Below are 21449 nucleotides of genomic sequence, written 5' to 3'. Positions count from 1 at the left end.
ATCATAATTTCAGAATCAACATTGTAGATGTTAGTTTTCTGTGCTTGAAGTATCTATTTAGTCATGCCTGCTGGCTTCAACTAAAACTGTAGTGCATATAAGTTATATTAAAGATTTGCATAGGCTGCTATTTATATTTGTATGTAGTTATTGCCTTGCGAACTTATCTGCCCCACTCTAAGTAGTACACTTCTGCAATCAGTACACAATCCCAGTTGATATACTGAAATTCAGTTTACCCAAAAAAATAAGCTGAAAACCAATTTAGAAGTGCTTTGGAAGACAACTAGGCAAGTGCAGCATGGCATTACTGTGTAGCAGTAGATGATTGTTCTGAAATTTAAAATGGTACTTGCAAAATGGTCCACTTGATTTTCGACCATCATTGACTATGTTCTGTAACTAGCATGTCATGCAATGTCCTTTGCACAATGGATACCTGTTGTGGCTACCGGCTAGATCAACCTGCAGGAACTTGCTGGAAGACCGAGATGAAATTCTCTAATATGCTTCAGGAAGAAGAAAAAATGATAAGGAGGCATAACATTGATGTTATATTTAAATTTACTCAGTGCTTACTACTGAGTATCGGCACTGATATGAATTAGTGCTCTCAAAAAACCTTAGTGGCCAGCTAGCAGCATTTTTACAGAAACACTACTCTTGTGATGTTGATATGGACGTTAGCCTGCTGACTATTTTCGATAGTTTTTTGCTTTTGGATCTCCTTTATGTGTGCCCTCTTCTAGAGTACTAGTTTATAAACGTCTATGCTGTTGAATAATGGTCATTTTCAAGCTTTCCACTTGTTCGTTTCCAAGTTTGCACTGATCGTGGAGCTTTTTGTTCTCGTTCGAGTTCCGCTTGCGGTATATCTGAAGGGTTTGCTTATTTTGCTGATGATATTGCTCAAATGCCTGTGAGTGATAGTATCTTTCAGCACCGCTGATGAGATTGCAATATGACGTCTGCGTGATATGGATCAAGTATGTGGTGCATGTTTCATGCCTCAAGACGGATATGGTATTCTACTCTTAAAGAACTACTGCAAATTTTGCATGCTTTGGTCAGAGACTGTAATGAGTTGCAAGTGGCAAGTGCATGTTGGTGTTTTTCATTGTGTTTCGAGGTTTGAACATTTACCCTGTTTTATGGTTCAGGCTACAGAATGAACCATGGTTACACACTTGCACTGAAATTCTGACTCTATGATGTATATTTTTTCCACTTCCTTGGGTGAGTAGCCATAGCGTTGGCTCCGCCGCTGCGGCGGCGGTACCGAAGCAGCAGCAGCCAGTGGTGATCAGGTGAAGTCTCTTGCTATTCGTGTCTTGACAGAAGAGGAAGTTCTGAAGCCTCCAAGGAGTGTTGATCTGGGTACGTTGCTCCAGAGCAGTGATCGGATTGAACTGGCCTCAACGTTCCTATATTTTTGTAATAACTATAGCTGATAGCTTTATATCCGTTTTTTTCACCAATGTTTTACTGTAGCAATTTTAATCTTAGCCTTTTTTTTCTACAAAAGGTTTATAAATAACTGAAACTTTTTTATCATTAGATTCATCGTGAAATATACTTTATTAGTATTAGATATCTTTAAGAACGAAATGAGGTAGTATATAAATATACTCTGCAGTATCGGCTGTTGCAGCACACAGAGGCCTGATTGTTTCGGCGTATGTTCCTCGTGGTGGTTGACAGCCAGTGTTTTTCTTTGGACTGGCGAGAATATGCTGCATCTCTACTGTATCTATTGACTTGGGCCATCTGTCCTTTTCCATGGCATGAGTCCTGTTGCCTGCACAGCCGTGCAGAGACACAGGAATGCAGATGGATAGACAGTCGACTCTGGAACTCCTCTGAGGCTCTGGCCGCTGGTGACGTTAGTAGGCAGGCTACATAGTCCAGAGTCCTCTCAAGGACAAAACGGATGACAAGAAACCCATGGATGACCAATCTCGACCTTATGAGCGACCATGTATCTGACAAAAAGCACGGAGAGTGCTCAGAGATTCAGAGTGAGCAATCTCCTTGGAGCTCGACGATTACTACACACGATAGCTAGCTATGCACAGAGCAAGCAATGATCCTCTCTGCTCCTAGCACACACGAAACATACGTCGTCTGGTCGAACACTTGCTTGTCTAGTCCATCGGCGTTCCCGCTTCTTCATCGCCGGCGTCCTTCGCCGACGCAGCCGTGACCGCGGCCTCCGCCTCGGCGGCGGCGAGCCTCTCCCGCAGGCGGCGGGCCTCCTCCATGAGCTGCACCTTCTCCCGCGCCGCCCGCGCGCGCGCGGCGGCCACGCGGTTCAGCTCCACGGCCAGCCGCGCGTTCGCGGCGCGGAGCTCCGCGGCGCGCGACGACAGGTTGTCCAGCTGCCTCCGCCGCCGCGCCCGCGCCCGCCGCGCCGACTCCCGGTTCGACGCCAGCCGCCTCTCCTTCCGCTCGTCGCGTCCCCCGCCCCCGGCCTGCTCTCCCACACTCGTGCCGGCGCCGTGGCAGCCGCCGTAGGTGCACCACGGACCATTGCCATCAGCCGTGCTGCCCGAGTAGGAACCATGGACGAGCGGGCCATGCTGCAGCAAGAAACAGCTCGCCAAGTCTGCTGCACCGAGCGAGCGGCCTGCAAAGGCTGCCATGTCTCGCTGCATGATTGGAACTTGGAAGCTGTTGCAAGCTTTCAAAACTTGCAATGAGGAGGAGATGATTGAGAAGAGTTTGGCTGTATTTAAAAGAGTGACCCGATCATATGTATCTATATTTATACTTTTATAAAATAAATAAATTATAATAAATTTAAACAATCTTCACTATACATCTTACATAATCAAATGAACCGTAATCAAAGTTAGTCCTCCGTCTTTTCCTCTCTCAATTTTTTGTAAATTTCTAATCAATTTAGAAACCTGCAATTAATAAGCGCTATCAGTATTTAAAAATATTAATACACTTTTATTTTTTTCCATATATAAGGGTGCATCATCAACGTTTTGTTTTTCAATTATTATTTTTCTATAAATTTTTTTATCTTTATCATAATATTATTAATTTTACGTGTATGAAATATATACGTGGTTGCTAATTGGATGGAAAGACAAGGCTAAGATTGAGATGAGTTCCTTTAAACTGCAAAAGGAGAGCCCCTACAATTACAGGCATTGTTCTGCGAGCGAACCTGCCATTTGCAGCTTATTGCGTCTACATGCAAGATTGTCCTGTCGATTTTTGGGATGTGTCACTGTCCTCTGCTTGTAATTGTTAAGTACGTACATGATCAAAGGGAGATAGGCTTTTTCAAAAATATTCTTCTCGTGTGGAAAATTCTGCCAACAAGTCACTTCCCTTCCTTTTTTAGGGGAAATTAGATCTAGGGATGCAGCTGAGTCGACTCAAAACCCACCTCACTAAATGTCATACTTAACAGATACTTAGCTCATTTGTACCCATGGTTTATATAAAAAAAACTAAGATGTGTTAATTGGTCGGCCTAACTTGACTCACTTGCCCAGGGGAGCGCTTGGAAAATGTTTTTTCTTATGGAGCTTGGAGTATGGACTCGAAAGATTTTGCCTTCTTTCCTGGGTGAGCTAGCCCTCATGTTACAGATTTGACTCACAAAGCCAGAGTGTTTGTGCTACTATGTACTTTGGATCAGTGTTATTCTTGACATCTGTGTTTAGATTTTTTTTTTCAAATCAGTCATCTCGAATTTGAGTCAGATTCCGACACTAGTATTAGATTCTGAGTTGTATTTCATGTGTCTAATTTTTTTAACCAAATCGAACACCCAAATCGAAACAGATTCCGACATCTGTATCCGTATCCAGATAACACTGCTTTGACAGACTTTTCATTATGGCAAAGCGATATGTCAAGATATGATAGCAATATGATTATGTATGGTGACTCGTAGAGATGGCCAAATGGGTGGCCTGGTCCGTCACGGCACGGGCCTATTGAGGCACGGTCGGTTAGTTAAACTGGTCGTGCCGTGCTGGCCCACGTGCCGCGACTTCAGCCCAGTCACGGTCCATTTAAGATCGGGCCGTGCCGTGCCGACCCGCGGTACGGTAGGTTTGATACTTTTTTTTGCCCGTCAGTCCGTGAAAAATTGAAAAAAATCACAAAACTTGCTTTCACTCGGAATCGAACAACCGACCTTGTACTTTGGAGTCAAACACACTATCATTGCACCACATATCCTATATGATATTAGATCTAAACAAATTATATAAAATACTAAAAAATATGAACAGATAAACGGCCCGTACGGTGCTGCGGCTCCGGCCCAGGCACGACCCAAGTTGTCGTGCCGTGCCGACCCGGCCCGTTAGCCATCGTACCGTGCCGTGTCTAAACCGTGCCAATAATATCGTACCTCGAGCCGATCCATATTGCACGACTCATTTAAACATCTTTAGTAACTTAAACAAAGAAATACTTCATAACCAAGAGACCAAATGTCAGTAGCAACCCAACTGTTTGGCACCCTTGGGTGCATGCATGTTGCATATGCTCGTGAGGTTTCTGTACTGTTTGGTCAATCCCTTATGCCTTATATAGAGACCTTTATAATGTGATTTGATATATTTTGTTCAGGTTCACAAATAGTTAGTTTTACCTACAGACACAGCATATCTCTAAATTCCCTGACAGATCATCAGATTGACAAATGATGGTTCCAACACTGCATGATCCGAACAGTATGACAGCTTTTTTTTGATTGTTTTAGCTGAAGTTAGGCTATATATATCTATATCTATACTCTATAAAATAAATGAATTATAACTTATTACACGATCAAACGGTTAATCATCAAAGTTGCCCCCCGCCCGTTTTCTCCTCTCTCAATTATTTAGAAACTTTCAATCAATTTAGAAATATGTAATTAATAGGCACTATCAGCATTAAAAAGTATTAATACACCATTATTTCCTTCCATCTATATGGATACATCCTCATTTTTATTTTTTAATTATTTTTTCTGTGAAAATTTTTAGCCCCTGTCATAATATTATTGTTTTCATATGTGTAAAACATATGCACAGTTGCTAATGTTTAACTTGATTGCAGACATCATTCTATATTTCTATGTATATGATTGCAAACATCATTCTATATTTCTATGTATATGTTTTTTTAACGGACAATCTATGCATATACTATATTTTCTTTAGGTTTATAGGTCTCCTAGGCTTAGTTTTCGTATCCCAAGTTTTTATTTGCTTACCTACCAACGCCATTAGTGGCAATAATTGTTCCAGTGTGGTGTATGGTTACTTCTAAGAGCCTAAGACAACTGGAACTGTCTAAAGCAGAACATATCGAATTGTGGAATGACAGAGAAGTTTAGGATAGTTTTTTTAAATAAAGTTTAGGATAGTTGTTAATATCTAAACCAGAGCTTACTAATCAGACGGCAATAATTGTTTATGGTGAGTGTTGCTGACCATAATCTTTTGAGACACCAACCTTTGTCTGCCTATTTTCTCAACGACCACCATACGCCAAACTTAGCTTTAGCACTTTGCAGGCCACCATGTGTAACTTGTTCTTATTGCTATGTTATCTAGAAATGCTTGTTGCTAATCATCAGATATTCAGGAATAGTAGCATTTGCTGATGTCTAAGACATTCAGTTCTACACATCAATCATTTATTTGGACATGAGAATGTGCAGCTGGTTTACCATGCTCTTGCTGAAAGAAAAACATAACTTCCTGCTATCCTTATTATTTAAGCTTCTTGCCTTGGTTTCAGCTGGAATTGCACGCGCGGCTAATCAAAAACAGTTTCCAGTGACGCAACTGGCTGATTTCTTCCATCTACTTGAGAAACCTTTCAATATAAAAACGGAGAAGATATGGATGCGATTAGCAGGCTAGATCCCTTTTGTCATCCACAATTGTTAGTGGCTTCAACTTTCAGTACACCCTTGTTTTCTTGTGACGCCTGCAAGATCAAAAGAATGTTGGGAAACGTCATCTCATCCAGCTAGCAAAGCAATCGCGTGGTGAAATTAAGGCTCTATTTGGCACAACTTCTAGACTGATTTTTTCACACAAAAAAGCTCTTCGACTCTCGAACAACCCGCTTATCCACCACTTCTATGGACAATGCTTCTCCAGTTTGAGTAGAATAACCCGCAAAAGCGAAAAGCAGCCCGGGCAGAGCTTCTCCACCCAGTTGTGGCTTTTGCGGAGGCCTGAATTCGAAGTGCCCCCGTAGTTTGGATGTAATTACCTGCAATTGCCACTGATATAATCCTTCGGTCGTCACCCTCCCCATCCATTCGCCCACACCCATGTGCACTCGCATGTCTCCCACCTCCGAAGCGACTGTGGCGGCTCTTGTGGATCTACGGCGAGCTCAGTGACTACGGTGTCTCCTACATATCTACAATGAGCTGTGGATCTACAGTAGCTCCTGTGGATCTTAGTAGCCCCTTTTCCTGGTTTGCCACATTCTACACCACCTCCCTCCATGCCACCACGGAGCATGCCTCGATCTAGATCCAGACATTCCGCCGCAACCGCATATCTCCTCCTTCCTAGGTTCTCCCTTGTCCTTGTTGGAATTTGAGGGATTTTTCCTTTAAAATTCAAATTTGAATTTGAAAAAAAATCCAAAAAAAAGGAAAAGGAAAAAAATGATGAGCTCTTCAACCAGTGGGCCACTTCAAGGCCTATATGGCTGAGCAGCCCACTAAACAAAGGAGGGGCTCGGTACTTTTCTGCTCTTGATGGCTCGGGTCAGAGAGTGGGACGGCGGCATAGATCGCTGGGACTCCACCCTAACTGGAGGGTGAGGGCGTGATGGTGGCGGCCTCTCCTTGGCTGGTTCGGCTAGATATAAGTGCCCTCCTCCCTTCTCCTCGCTACCAAGATCTGATTTCCCATCTATTTTCTCCACCTCCTCATCTCCACAGGCAATTGGGATCATAGCTCGACTGGGTGCTTGGATTAGCCGATGAGGTGGTGCTTGTGATGGTGTTGGCTAACCTCCTCGATGGTGTTACCCCAGCGCACGACTGCCTCACTTTTGCGTCTTCCTGTTGCTTCCTTGCTGGCAGCCTGTCGGTGCTCTTTGACACGCCTTGCATGCGCGTTCCTCTGCAGCTTTCCTTTAGTAGCTCGTCGGTGATCTCTTCATGGTCCTGTGTTGCGGTGGGCACTCGGCTACGCCTGGTGCGGCCTTCTGCTTGTGAACTGGTAGTTGTGTTCCTAGTGCTTGTGCTCACGCCTTCGTGCATGACTTTACAGGTGGTGGTGCGCGTGCACATCGTGTTCTCGTCCTTCGTAGTGAGCGCTACTCTTGGACTTCGGTCTCTAGGCAATTGCGGTGTGATGTGCTCACGTCGAGTGCGTGTTTTCTAATGGCAGTGCTCTGTGCGTGTGCGTGTGCGCGTAGCACTATGGTGGCTTGGCTCCTTCAGGCGTGGTGTTCTAATGTTTGGCGACATCCGCCTTGGCCCGGTGTTGGACTCCTGCTCTATTACGGCCTTGTTATGTGCTCCGGTTGCTAACTACAGTGAGCACAGTAGCATTGTATCTCCAAGAACAAACATCCCGTGACCTTAGCGTAAAGGGGATGTCTCTATTTTTTGGGATAGCACCTTAAGTGTGTCTTACCATTTGCATCTACTTCATCTACAATGGAAAGTAAGCCAGTTCCCATTGCCTTTATTTTAAGCGTGCAATTTTGCTATATTGTGTGTTGATATTAGGAGGAATTGCATGCTCTATTGATGAGTTTTTGTAGTCGATGATGGAAACAGGCTAAGTGAGATTAGTGTGACACTATATATCAAATTCTAGATTGTAGCTGTAATAATATCTTTTGTGCTCTTGCTTTACTAGTTGCCATTGTGAGCAATTGATCATGTTATATTCTGTTTAGCTATATAGGTTTTGATATCTTAATTGCTTGATAGGTTAATTGCTTAGTAGACAAGACATTATGATAGGTTAATTGCTTAGTAGACAAGACATTAAACTAATTGATCACAATCTAGAACTTGTTTTGAGACTGTCTCGTTGATCGATGATCTTAGTGTAGCGTTGGATGGCCGTTAAATCGGTAACCCGCACTGAGAGCCCATTATTTATCGTAACAATTGATGATATGTTTCATGTATTATTCTGCCATATTATGTTAATTGCTCTATTTGACATGCTAGTGAATATGAGTAGCAGTATCTATTATTTACATTTGATAAATTGCTCATGTTCAAGTATGTTACTTTATATCATGGCAGTTTAGCTATGTTTATTTTGTTTAAATTTGGAATTAATTTAATCGGACAGTTGCTAAAACATACTTTGAAATAACAGTCCTCACCAACTCCCCCTGATAGGGCCACCCTAGCTTGCTTGGACGTCATGTTCTACCAAATCTATGCGTTGCTACAAGTCCTCAAATGAAAATATTACCTTTTGTTTTTGCTGTGGATCTAGTCGTTGTAAGGGTTTGAGCAATAAATTGGATATTTTTTGTTACGGAGTCCCTGATCTGTTGGTCCAAGGAGCTGCTTTCTAGTGCGAATTTTGCTCTAATTTCTAATTTTTTGGTTCATTTTGAGTTGTCGGTTTGTTGATGTGTGCAGGGGGTGACTGCCCTTTTTGGAAGTGGCAGGACGAGTATGAAGAATATCTTAGCAAGGAAGGAATTGCCAGTGTGGACTCCAGTTCGGTTGTTGATGCGGTTATTGAGCTCCTGGAGGCTACATCTGATTTGAAGCAAGAAATGGAGGCTGTTAAGAAGGAGACTGATGAAATCTGTAAATGCATATAATACTAGACTGTTTTCATCTAAATCATATAATACCATAATGTTTTCATCATTAAATGCAAAAAATGTGAAAACAACGGTATTTACATTAATCCATAAACAAACAAGTCATCATACTATTCGTATTTTCACATGTTTAGTCAAATTATACACATGTTTAGTGTACAAAAGATGAATCAATATATTCATATTTTCATGGATTTTTTAATACGATATTGATTTTGTAGCAACTGATAATATATTATAAGATGAATTAATAGTCAAAGTATAGTTACAAAGACCTTTTCAAATCCTAATACATTATATAGAAAGAAACAGAGGGAGTACTTCTCTGAAGGAGAGATCATTCCTATCTTTCAAGATGTGCTCCACACAGTTACAAGGTTACAAAACAATAATTATGGTCCAAATTGAACCAGCAAAAGTAGTCAAGCGTAACATTATTGGTCTTACTTGAGATGAGGTTGTCTTACTCAACTTAAGCTATCATTTTATGCTAGTGAGCTTTATTGATGCTAACCCTATGTTACCAAGCTTACTCGAGCTGCTCTTTGCATATGTCACTCAAACCCTAGGTGATGAACCTTATACCGAGCTAACCTTATGTTACCAAGCTTACTCGAATCGATCTCAAACTTTCATTGCCACACACAGGCTCATCTCAGATGGCTCGAAAAACCTCATCTCAGATGATTTCTGAGCTATCATTGTTGTATCATCAGTGAAAATGGCCGACTATCTCCAATTGTTAAGTAGTCATATATGACAAATGTCGGTGATACTTGGTTCCCAAGCCTAAAAAATGCAACAAAGTAAAATGTGCCCAAAAAAGTAAAAATAAAAATAGATGATAGCTAGGTCACTCAAACATCTCCCTACTCACATCCTATTTTTTTATCATCATTTTCGCCAATGCCTCGACCGGGATTCAAACTCAAGACCTCATGCATGTGAACCTATACATCTTAACAACTGAGCTAGCTTGCATTTCATGCTAGGGCTTCAGGATATATTCATTTTAACTTGTTATTATTACATTGACTTAGAGAAAAAAATTTAAACACAAGAACGGATTTAAATCATACATTCACTTAGAAATTTAAACTGAACACCTAACCAAACAAATAAAATAGAAAATTAACACAAGATTAACTTTAAATGAATCGATTGAATTTAAGTGCATGAGACAAGTTGGTGCACGTTTCCATAGGAAGTGCATTAAAACACTAAGATTAAATTAAATGCAAAATTGAATTTAAAAATAAGATAATTAATTTAAGAACTGACCTTTTCATTATACACACAAAAAAATCAGTACATGATTATTACATTTTAACTTTCACCACTACACTATCCTAGCTTTCTTTGTCGTCACCGTCGGCGCAGTTGCTAACCGATCTTTTCATGAATTTACACAAAAGAAAGATTAGTTAATACAAAAGATCCAGATTTAGACAAAATCCCCCAATCTGGATCGTAAAAGGCTGCTAATCCAAATTGCTAAATTTGAATGATTCATGCATGTGTCACCTACACTAACTAATCCTAAAACAGCCTATGCCTCTTGATTTGCCTACCATCGAGGGCGGCAGAGTGGCTAATGACAAAGAAGGGGCCAGAGGCACCACTGCCATCAGAGTAAGAGCCATCATTGCCCCCATCGCTATCGTCGCTGCCATCATTGACCTTGCAATCGTCGATGTCACCCTCCTCTTTTCCCTTTGCCTTTCCAGGGTCACCCTCACCTTCGGCCTTGCCCTCCACACCAGCATCGTCGTCATCACCAGCCTCCTCCACTTTCTCCTGTTTGTTGGTGTCCATCTCCTCCTCCTTCAAGTCCGGCGGTGACGAAGAGCCCTCCCACCAGAGGTCCTCGAGGTCATCACCATCAGTCTTCTCCTCTTCAAAGAAGAAGTCGGAGAAGGCCTCCTTAGAGCAGACCTCCATGGCCACCTATTCCTCCTCCACCTCTGACTCCAAGGAGGGCCAAGAAATTGGTGACCACGATGGGCTTGCGTGCAGAGGAAAGAGCAAAGCGGGCACTAGCAGCGGCAGAGGAGGAGCAACCATGGGAGTGGTGACGGAGCTCATGGAGGCCAGATTGGGAGGAAAGAGGAGGAATACAGGTTGATTTGGGGCATTTAGGGGGAGGAGAGATGAGCTAGTCGACCGACCGGTGGGAGTTAAAAGGAGCTAGCGCAGGAGATGAAGCATGGCATATATTTCTGATGAGTGGTTGGCAGAAATCGTGCAGGACAAGCGTGACCCTCAATATTCCACATGGTTTTAGAATGGAACCGTCCGTGATATTATTCTGGATAGCTTCACACTAGAGTCATGTGAGATACTTTTGTTGGGACTTAAATCACAACACAATGAACTAGTATTTTGCGGTATCATTCCCGCTCATGACCTTGTTAGGGTCTTATATATACATGGGGGGGGAGGGGTAAATCCCCCTTTTACCCTTGGTGGCATACAGAAATTTCAACTTGTTCCCTTATATATGATTGGGTTGTGTCATGTCTCAAAACGCTAATTACGTGATTAAACATTCATAATTATCGTGACATGATGTTTATACATATTCGTTTGATAAATTGGGTTTAAAACGCGTTTCAAAAGTTATGTGTTTTGAACCTTCAGGTATGTCCCCCACATACGCGTGAGTATTTGAGAGTTAAAATGGCTTAGAAGCTAATCAGGAGAGACCCCATAGATATGAGAAAAGAAAAGGAATAAGAAAAAAGGAAAATGTATGAGACTTTCAGTACCAAACCACTCCTGTGGTCTAACCGGGGCTCCCTGCTGCCTGACCGTCAGTGCATAGAGGCTCCCTTAAGTGGTCGATCATCTCTCTCCCTCACTCTCTCTTCTCCCATTGCCTCTCTCACTCGCTTGCCTTGCCAAAACCCTAGAGAGAGGGTGTGATTCATTCATAGTATTTGACAACCAGAGATCGAAGGTGGGAACTCCCCCGAGTTTCCCGGAGGACTTACCAGAGTTTCTTCCCCCTTTCCTCCCTACCGGAAGGGTTTCCTCGCCATTTCTTCCTTTGTGAGCCTAATCACCCTTCGGGAGTCCAATCAGTGGATCGAGGCCTCCCCGGAGGATTTTGATCCAATACAAAGTTCCATTATGCCAAGGTAAACATCCCCCTACCATTTTCTCGTTGATTCCTAGCTCTAGCTGGCCACCATTTTGATTTGGACCGGAGAACCCTAGGAAAGCTAGGTCTAAATCTCATTTTGGGGGTTTTACGTGTTCGGACCATGCATGTCGTCCGAACGACCACGTAAAACATTCTCCTAGTATTATGGAGTACTTTGGTGCCCTTCGTCCCCGGAATCCTCGCCGGTGACCCTGCAAAAGTGCTACCGACAAGTTCTGGTGGTCTAACCACCGACATACCATCGGTCTGACTGCCAGGTGCCAAAATCTTCTGCAGGCCGATAGTTTGACCTTCACTTCCACTTCGGTCTGACCATCATCCATTCAAGGCTATATGTACTTAAGTTACTTTATTTGGGGTTTCAAACTTTGAAACCCTAATCTTTTAGTGGTCTTCTGCAAATATTTTTGAAACACGACGCTCTATTAATATTCAAACATGCATCATATGAATATTTTTCCATCATTGATTATTTATGCAATGCATTCTTGATTCTTTTAGAGAGCATTACACCGACGGTCCAAGGGAATGAAGGCGTCGCCAATTTACCAGAGTTCTGTGAGTGTTACGCTGGGAGTACCAAGTAACCGTCAGAGTAGCAAGGAAAGCATCTAAACATATTACACCCTTTGTTTCAAATTGAATGGAGTCTAAATTGATAAGTTGTCACTTATGTATATTTGCATGTTTAGCGATGTCGATGTCGGGTTTATATGGGTAGAACCTATATTGATTTGTTTTACCTCTACCTTGAGTTGTTAATGATCCATATCCTTGTAGTCATGATAACATTGTTGGTGTCTAACTTATGAGTTATTCAAAATGTTCAGCAATGCTTAGGTCCTCGGTAGAAGACGAGCAATGGTTCAACCGCAGTTGCTTACATGTCTCCCTAGATTGCAAACCTTGACATAGACATAGAACCGATCACTTTTATTGAGACATAGATTTTGGGGGTTTCATATGTATTGTAACTGATTGTTTTTAATTCCGTATCTTTATCGGTTATATCTTGCTAGAACTTTTAGAATCGCCAGTTCACCCTCTCTAGTCAGTCTCCTTGATCCTACAAGTGGTATCAGAGTCTAGTCTCTCTTTTTAGTGGACTTAACCATCCCGAGAGAAAAAGGATGACAACTAGTTGTATAGGACACCCCGGTGAGACATCTTTATTTGATAGCACAAATTATACTCATTGGAGAACACACATAATTTCTTATTTTATAACCATTAGTCCAAAAATATGGTGGATCATAGATGTAGTTTTTTCTCATGCTTTGGATAACCATCCTCTAAAAGGGCAAGAGAAATGCCTACATCTTGATGCTATAGCTATTAATGCTTTATTTAGTACTTTGAGTGTAAATGTGTTCTATAAGATATGCAATTTAAAGAATGCTCATGACATGTGGACCAAATTACAAGAAAAACATGATGGATCCAATATGACAAATGATGATTGCATTGATGAGTTGATGATTATGGATAATTGTTCTATCTCAAACTCTCATGATGAGGAGCATTATTTCTTCTTCAAGTGGCTATGTTGATGAATCTACAACTCTATCTATATCATAATATTGCTTTATGGCAAAAGGTAACGAGAAGGTAAAAAGTGTTGATGATGATGGTCGTGAATATTCTTATGATGGTCTTGTAGAGATGTTAGAAGGCATGAACGAATATATTAGCAAAAAGAAATCTAAAATAAAATATTTAAAGAAAAATACTTCTTTGAAAGACTTATGTAAGGAGCTAAAGCGGTCTCATGATGAGCTTAAGGAATCTCATGAGAAGCAAAAATTCTCTCATGAGATTCTTAGTGTAACTCATGAGAAGCTCAAAAAAGCTTATGATTCTCTTGTACCAATGTATCCAAAAATATCAAAGTGGACATAGGCATTATATGTGATTTAATTAATGACATGCCATGTGTATCAATTTATGCATTGCATCTAAGGGTGACATGTCCACTTCTTATGATGAATTACTAGATATACCTAGTAGCTCAAATTTGGATGCTAGTTCTTCCCATATGCTTGTTGATACTAACCTTGTAGAGGAGAACAAAGAGATAAAAGATAAGATCAAGAAAATAAAGAAGAAACTAGAAGGATGCTACAACTCGAAGACCGCTCTTTATGATATCTTGAATTATCAAAGAACCATATATGATAAGAGTTGACTTGGTTTCCACGCCAAGAAAAATGAGAACAACTGAACAAGGTACAATAGAAGGCATCAAAAGAAATATCAAGATACAAAGAAAATGAGCAAGGAAGAAGAGCAAAGTTCCAGTCACATTTTGTGCTTCAATTGCAAGAAAATGAGACACTTTGCCTCAAGTTGTCCTAGCAAGATTGATGAGAAGACAAAGACATCAAAGTGGCAAACTGGCATGAAGCAAGACAATATGACTAGAAGCAAAAATATGACTTGTTATAATTACCGAGAAAAATGGCATATTGGTAAGAATTGTCCAAATGGTAACACTCCAAAGACTATTCTTTTCAATAATCATTATTTGCTTAGGAAGGCTAGAAATGGTATCATGATTACTAAGGTTGTTAGTTCACATAAACTTCATGCAAATGTCATCTGGGTGTCTAAATCTCTTATGACTAACATTCAAGGATCCAACAAGGTTTGGATACCACAAGGTGCTTGAATTATTTAATAGGTAATTGAAGAAGCATTGAATACTTGATTCATTTATGAAGAAGTAATTTCACACCTTATGCCAAAATAGAGTCAAGTATAAGGACGGACTTTCTACATTATGAACCAATATCATCTCGGTAACAAGTATTTACATTGAAGTACATTAAAGTATAAGGACAGACTTTCTGGCCATGAGTAGGTTACATTGTTTAGTTGTGCATAATATTATTGTTTGTTGCTTTCTTATGAATCATGCTATGTTTTATCTTTTGGACATATTTGTTTTGATTCAAAACACTCAAATGTTTTGCTAGTTGAATCTCTTAATTTCATTCAATATTCGTTACTCAATTATATGATCTTGATCTTACATGCATATAGCGACTAGGATCCATGAGTGTCAATATCTTCCATTGGACACCTTCAACAACATTTGCAATGGAATTTCTTTATCTAATTGTGTTGTCAAACCTTGCATATCATCGAGTATCAAATTGTCTAGTGATATCTCTATTTCCATTAAACTCATGAGACTAACCTTTTGAGGGAAATAGAAACCTATGGAAGGCAAAGCTTAGGTGGAGAAGCCACAAATGAATTCAAGAAAAAAGCTCCACCTAGGAGAAGATCAAGGTGACAAATAACAAAAGAAGAGACCTCAAGTCAAGTCAAGAACATATATGACAAGGGGAAAATCAAATAGTTATCAAGGCGAGAAGCCTCAAGTGAAGAACCTTGGTGGTAAAATATGTTATACATGCCGCAAGAATTGACATTTATCTTCATCATGTTCCCAATGCGAAAAGGAAGATATTGGAGACTTGGCTAATTGTTTAAAGATTTATCATATTGCCAAAAGTGTCAAGTCATATGGAAAACATTAACCATCTATCCTATGTCGTTCTATGGGTAATATTCTATCACAATGTTTTCAAAGAGATAAGTGTTCTCGAAATTCATATTTCCATCTTTGCGATAGATACATAGTCCAGTAGGATTTCTGAAACTTTTCACATATTGGAACTTTTGATTGAAAAAATTGAAGTATCTGATGGTCCAAGAAACAATTGAAGATTCCTAGCCCTTTGCATGTGTAGGTTTTGTATCTATTCATGAATAAGCGTTTATATCTTCTGCTTATCTAGCATCACATCATGATTTATATGCTATTCATTCTCATGATCATGTCAAGTTGATGCAAAGTTTTGAATTGAGGCACTCCATCTATGGGTATTTTTTTATTTGAGTTGTTAATGGAGTTGTCAAAAATCATCTCATTAGAATTGCTTTCAAAATCAAAATCTTAACTCAAATTCTCTCAAAGATTTCTAGAATTTCTACTTCTAGCGGTCTGATAGCCATGATACCGGTCTCACCGTCAGAGTTATATAGAGAGATTTTTGAGTCCTCTGCTTCCAGTGGTCTGACAGCCAGAGCCTCATTTGATATTACTTGTCTTTATTTGAATTTCGTTTGGCTCTTTCGAGAAATTAATGGATTATCACATCATTAGGAAGTATTACACTTTGTGCATATTACTTACTCGTGAATTATGAATAATTGAGGAATACCACTTAAAATTGATATTATTGCTTATTTAGTATCTATATTGTATGTCAAACTCGTTTAAGACTCAATGTCTCAAAATATCCATTAATTAATCACATTTATTTTTAATTGAAATTTGAGATCTTCATTGTGTTTATGCTTCTCTTTCAATCTCAAGATTTTAATTGGAATCATTTTCTCATTCGGATCAAATAAACTAATAGCCTTATAAAAATTTACTTATGCTAGCTAATCTTCACATGAAGAATGGTTCCTAATTCTAAACTTTCATCACATACTTCTTTGAATGAAAATTGATCTATGTTATCTCGCAGTTACCATTTTGAGATATCTCAACATACCATTGTATTTACTTACAATTGGTAATTATAAAAGTGGATTTGTTAATCATCTTCCTTTCAACCTTGTGCTTCTAATGATTGATTTCTTTTGTGAAATTTATTTATAGAAGCTAAGGTTAAGATATATCATCGCGTGTATCATTTTTCAATATACTAGGTTGAGATAAGCTTTTGAGTATGAATGCAATTCTTTCATTTTTATTATATACTCATTTTTATTTTTTAGTTTATTTGTTAAACTTTGTGAATGATCATTTATTGATCTTGTGTCTTAGATGTATTTTGGACAAGCTTTCATGATTTATATGCCATTTTGTCCAAATTATGTCTTTATTAGATCTTGGAAGTGATGAGCATGCCTGCTTAATTTAATTGTTAATATCTATAGCATATTTTGGCTTTCTTTGATCTAATATATAGAGTAAGTCTCTCTCAAAAGCTCTTAATGGCTAAAAGGTGCATATTGACTTCAATTGATATCTAATTCATATTTATATGCACCGTTTATGATAGAATTTACTCTATGTATTGAGGTTTTTGCTAACCTTTATGGACCTAATGAGTTTAGAGATCAAATTATACTTGAATGAGTTTTAGGTATAATAGAGATGCAATGAATGCTTGACTCATTCATTGACAAGAAGGATCGTGTCAAAGTAAAACCAAGCAAGGATGAGCAAAAATCTACTACAACAATCCAATGCTTTTATGTAACTTGTTCTTAACTCATGCATTAAATGTCGAAGATTGAACCTTGTGTAGGTTGCATATAGAATCAAAGTAACTTGCAAAAATTTATTTTTATTGCAAGTGCCTAAATTTTTTTTATTGTAAATATGAGCAATTTGAAGTATCATATTTTTATGGGAAGTCTATAATCATATTTATGATTCATCCAATCTCAAATGTGCAAAATAATTCATATAAAATACTTTAGTTGCAATTATATAAAATATTGATGAAGATTGCAAAATTTATACTTTTATTGAAGTTCATTGGCTTTGGTTAGAAACATCTCAACTTTTGCTTTTTAAGTTGGGTTATGTTGAACTCTTTCATCTTGGTTCGTTTTGAATGGTTCTATTGAACACTTAGGCCTATGAAAATGTTGGTATCTTGTGATAATTGAAATTTTCTTTTAAAGTCAACAACTTTTCCATGTTTAAACTTGAGCCTAATCTATTGCACTTGTGTTTTTGATATTGATTTTGGACTCATGCTTGACTTGCTTTCAATTGAATTTCTTTCAATTAGTATCTCTTTCAATTGCTATGCCTTGAATTTTCAATTGGCATCTCTTTAAACCCCTTGAGTCTATTGAATAGTGTGATCTCCTTAAATTATTCATAATTAGATAAGTGCATTTGATTTCACTCAATCTATGAGAAATGCACACTTTTTGGGGAGCTCATACTATAAGTGATAGTGCATTAGCCTTTGATGATTCCTTTGTGGGACATAGCTAATGAGCTTTGGAAGAATTTCTTTTTGGGCAAGTTATCTCTATAGTTCTCCAAAATTCTTATATTTTGGTATTGATGTCAACCGGGGGAGAATTTTTAGATGTTATATTTGCAAGAGGGTTTTTCTTTGCATTGCATATTCACTTTTGATATATACATTGTCATGTTTGCTTCATATGTATAAATAAAACTCCGTCTAAAATTTAGGATAGACAATATATGCAATGATATTCCATATTCATTCACATATGCACAGATTATGGAGGAGTTTGCTATATATATATTCTACTAATATCAAAACCCTAGTGGTGTTTGATGCTAGTAAAGTGAGTTTTGGTAATCTCAAACAACTTAGTGGTGTTTGATGCTACCAAAACATGATCTTAATATATATTATATCTTCGGATTAGATGTACACTAAGAACTTCATCTTTCAAATATAACCATCAAAAGATATTATCATCAATTACCAAAATAGAGGAGATTGAAGGTGCATCTAGCTCCTATGTGTGGTTTTGGTAATTAATGACAATACCTATGAACTAACAATTGTGTTGAGAATTGTTAGTAGGTTACTTCTATAGGTGATGCATGGAGGAGTGAGCATTGATTCATTGAGGAATGTCATGTAATCAAGAGAAATACATCAAGATGAATGAGCTCTAAGTAATACCCAGGTAAGTTATGATAATACCTATGGACTAACAATTATATTGAGAATTGTTTGTACGGTATTTCACATGAGATGCATAAATAATAAAGCATGAATTCATTGAGGAATGTCATGAGATCAAAAGATATGCATTGAGGTCATTGAGCTCTAAGTGGTGCTCATGTGAAGAAGAATAAGCTATAGAGGAAGAGACCTCGGAGTTTGAGGATGGTCTTAAGAATATTGACAATAAGCATAAAGATCAAAGTTACTTTTGGAGATCAAGTAACTGAAGGTATGGAATTGTCAATTGAGTTTTATGGACTAACCCATGTGCTATTTGCTTAAGAGTAAGTTGGGGTTAGGTTCCATATGAAGACAAATATTGAATTGAGATATTCAATGTGCCGAGTTAGAAGAGAGAGATTGAGACAAGCTTATTGAACAACTTGTGTGCTTGATACTTGCGGTCCATGCCTTGGTAGTGAACCAGATGAAGATGATGTGAAAAGACAAATCTTCCATGCTTAGTGTATGGAAGTAATCAAGTGAACTTCATCGAGCTTGATCAAGAGATGATCAAGATGGAAAACGAGGATGAACATTATCATCAAGCTCAAGTGAAGAGTTGATGACAAGCCTAGAAGAAGCACCGGTACCCGTATGATGTGTTCATCAAGTCTGGTGGGATGGCTAGCTCAAGGCAAAGGTATAAAATGTAGGGTATTTTCTTTTTCCGATCAATGGTGATTAGAGAAGAGAAATGACCGAATTGATAGGGTAAATACCGTACTATTAAGAGGGGTCTTGATGATTGCTTGAGTTTTACCGTGTGTTGATAAGTTCAATCTTACATGTGCATACTCTCTTTGTTAGGATGCTATAGTTTACAAATAGGTTTTGCAAATAGCTCAAGTTCATGTTCCTACTCTGTATGGCATGCCACTAAGTTTGCAAAGGTGTTTTACAAGTTGTCATAGTGAATACTTTAACCTTTGGTCGTATGGAACTTTTAGGTTGTAAATTTGTTTTGCAAAAGATTAACGTTCATATAGTTTTCATTGTGGTGGATGTTTAGACTATGTTTTAGGTTAATACAATGTGTTTGAGATCAAGAAATCAGTTGGGATGTGTAGCCCTCTGAATAAGCTTTTTGTAGAGTTCAAGATCACCTAAATCGGACATCGGGTTCAAAAGTAATCATCGTTTCTCTGAGTGTCGGTAGTGCTATTCTAGGAGTGATGGTCCAACTGCCAAGAATTCCAGTCTGCCACCAGGTTGGCGGTCTGATTGCCAAGATGGGCGGTCTGACTCCTGGAACTAACAGAGAACTCTCATCTCTATTAATCGGGTGGCGGTCCGAATGCCAAGGAGGCTGGTCTGACCGCTGGAGCTTGCAGAGAATCTCCATTTTTCTGGAGAGGATGACGGTCCAACCGCCAAGGTGGTAGTCTGACCGTTGGAAAGGTGAAAAGGTTGTAATAGCTAGTTTTAGATTCGATGGTCCAGTGGCGATCCGACCGCCATGTGAACTACAGTCTGAACGCTAGATGCACAGAGAAGTCAGACTTTGAACAATTACTATATTTTGGGTTATGGCCTATAAATACCCTGTGTCTAGCGGCTTGGGCTAGTACTCCTACCTCTATTGAGCATACTTGAGCTAAGTGAAGTCCTCCCCGCACATTTGTGCATATGTTGTACATAGAGAAGGTTGTGAGGCACGAATCAAGTGCATTAGCATTAGTGATTGAGCTTTAGACACTTGGTGAGAGTCGAGTTTATCTTGGCTTGTTACTCTTGGTGTTTGCCAACACCAAGACGGTGTGGTGGTGTTGTGATCCAGTGATCTTCTCAAGGAAGCTTGTGAGAAATTTGGGTGTGATTATGAGAGGCTTTATGCACGTCTTGTCGAAGTGGTAAAATGCAACTCTAGTGGAATCAAGGTAGTGAGTGGTCCATTGGATTAATCCAGCTCAAGATCAAGTTGCTCATGGTGAGACTCTTCTCATAGTGAGAATTGCATACTTGATAGAGGAGCAGTTAAAGGCTTGAACCCACCTCAAAGTGGATTAGGAGAGACCGGCAAGTCTCTGAGACCACAGTAAAAAATCGGGTGTCTCCTTTGTGGTTTTCCTACTTAAGCTTATTTACTTTAAGCAATTTACATTTCTAGAATTATAATTACTTACATGTCACCCTATGTTGCAAATCTTGACATAGACATAAAATTGATCACTTTCATTAAGATAGATTTTTAGGGTTTCATGTGCGTTATAACCGATTGTTTTTAATTCTGTATCTTTATCAATTATATCTTGCTAGAAGTTTTAGAACCATCTATTCATCCCCCGTATAGTCGGCCTACTTGATCCTACAATATTTCGTACGACGATAGTACAAAAAATGAATATGTTAGCAATAATGTATGAACATCTGTCATACGATGGTAGCTATGGTCGTCTACCCATGTGGCGACTACATGGGGTGTCCAGTAAGGCGACGGTACTGGAAGTGAATACGTTGGCAACAACGTATGAAATGTTTCTTATGCGACGAGATGCACAAGTACCTTTCGCACGGGGAAGAAAAAGGTAGCGCAAAGGTGATGATTGATAGTTATTGTATATATAAATGTCTGTGATCTTGATGTTTGTTATGGAGAGACGCGCTCGAGAGAGAAACATGTAGATAGGAATTGAGCATACCTTTATTGTCACTTATTCATGCATTTTTCCAAATATACGATGTTATGGGATCCAATCAAGTGATATCCAGCTAATGCTATCATGCCATGC

General features: G+C 39.2%; 1 protein-coding gene across 1 annotated transcript; it reads right to left on the bottom strand.

Moving 5' to 3' along the window:
- Positions 1-2144: 2144 nt before the first annotated feature.
- LOC133927741 (ocs element-binding factor 1-like) lies at positions 2145-2642 on the bottom strand. Its single transcript, XM_062374151.1, has one exon. The coding sequence runs from the start codon at positions 2640-2642 to the stop codon at positions 2145-2147; it is 498 nt and encodes a 165-aa protein (XP_062230135.1).
- Between the last annotated feature and the right edge of the window lie 18807 nt (positions 2643-21449).

Source organism: Phragmites australis, chromosome 8 (assembly GCF_958298935.1).
Source record: "Phragmites australis chromosome 8, lpPhrAust1.1, whole genome shotgun sequence".
NCBI classification, from domain to species: Eukaryota; Viridiplantae; Streptophyta; class Magnoliopsida; order Poales; family Poaceae; genus Phragmites; species Phragmites australis.
This window is presented reverse-complemented; position numbering and strand designations above follow the sequence as displayed.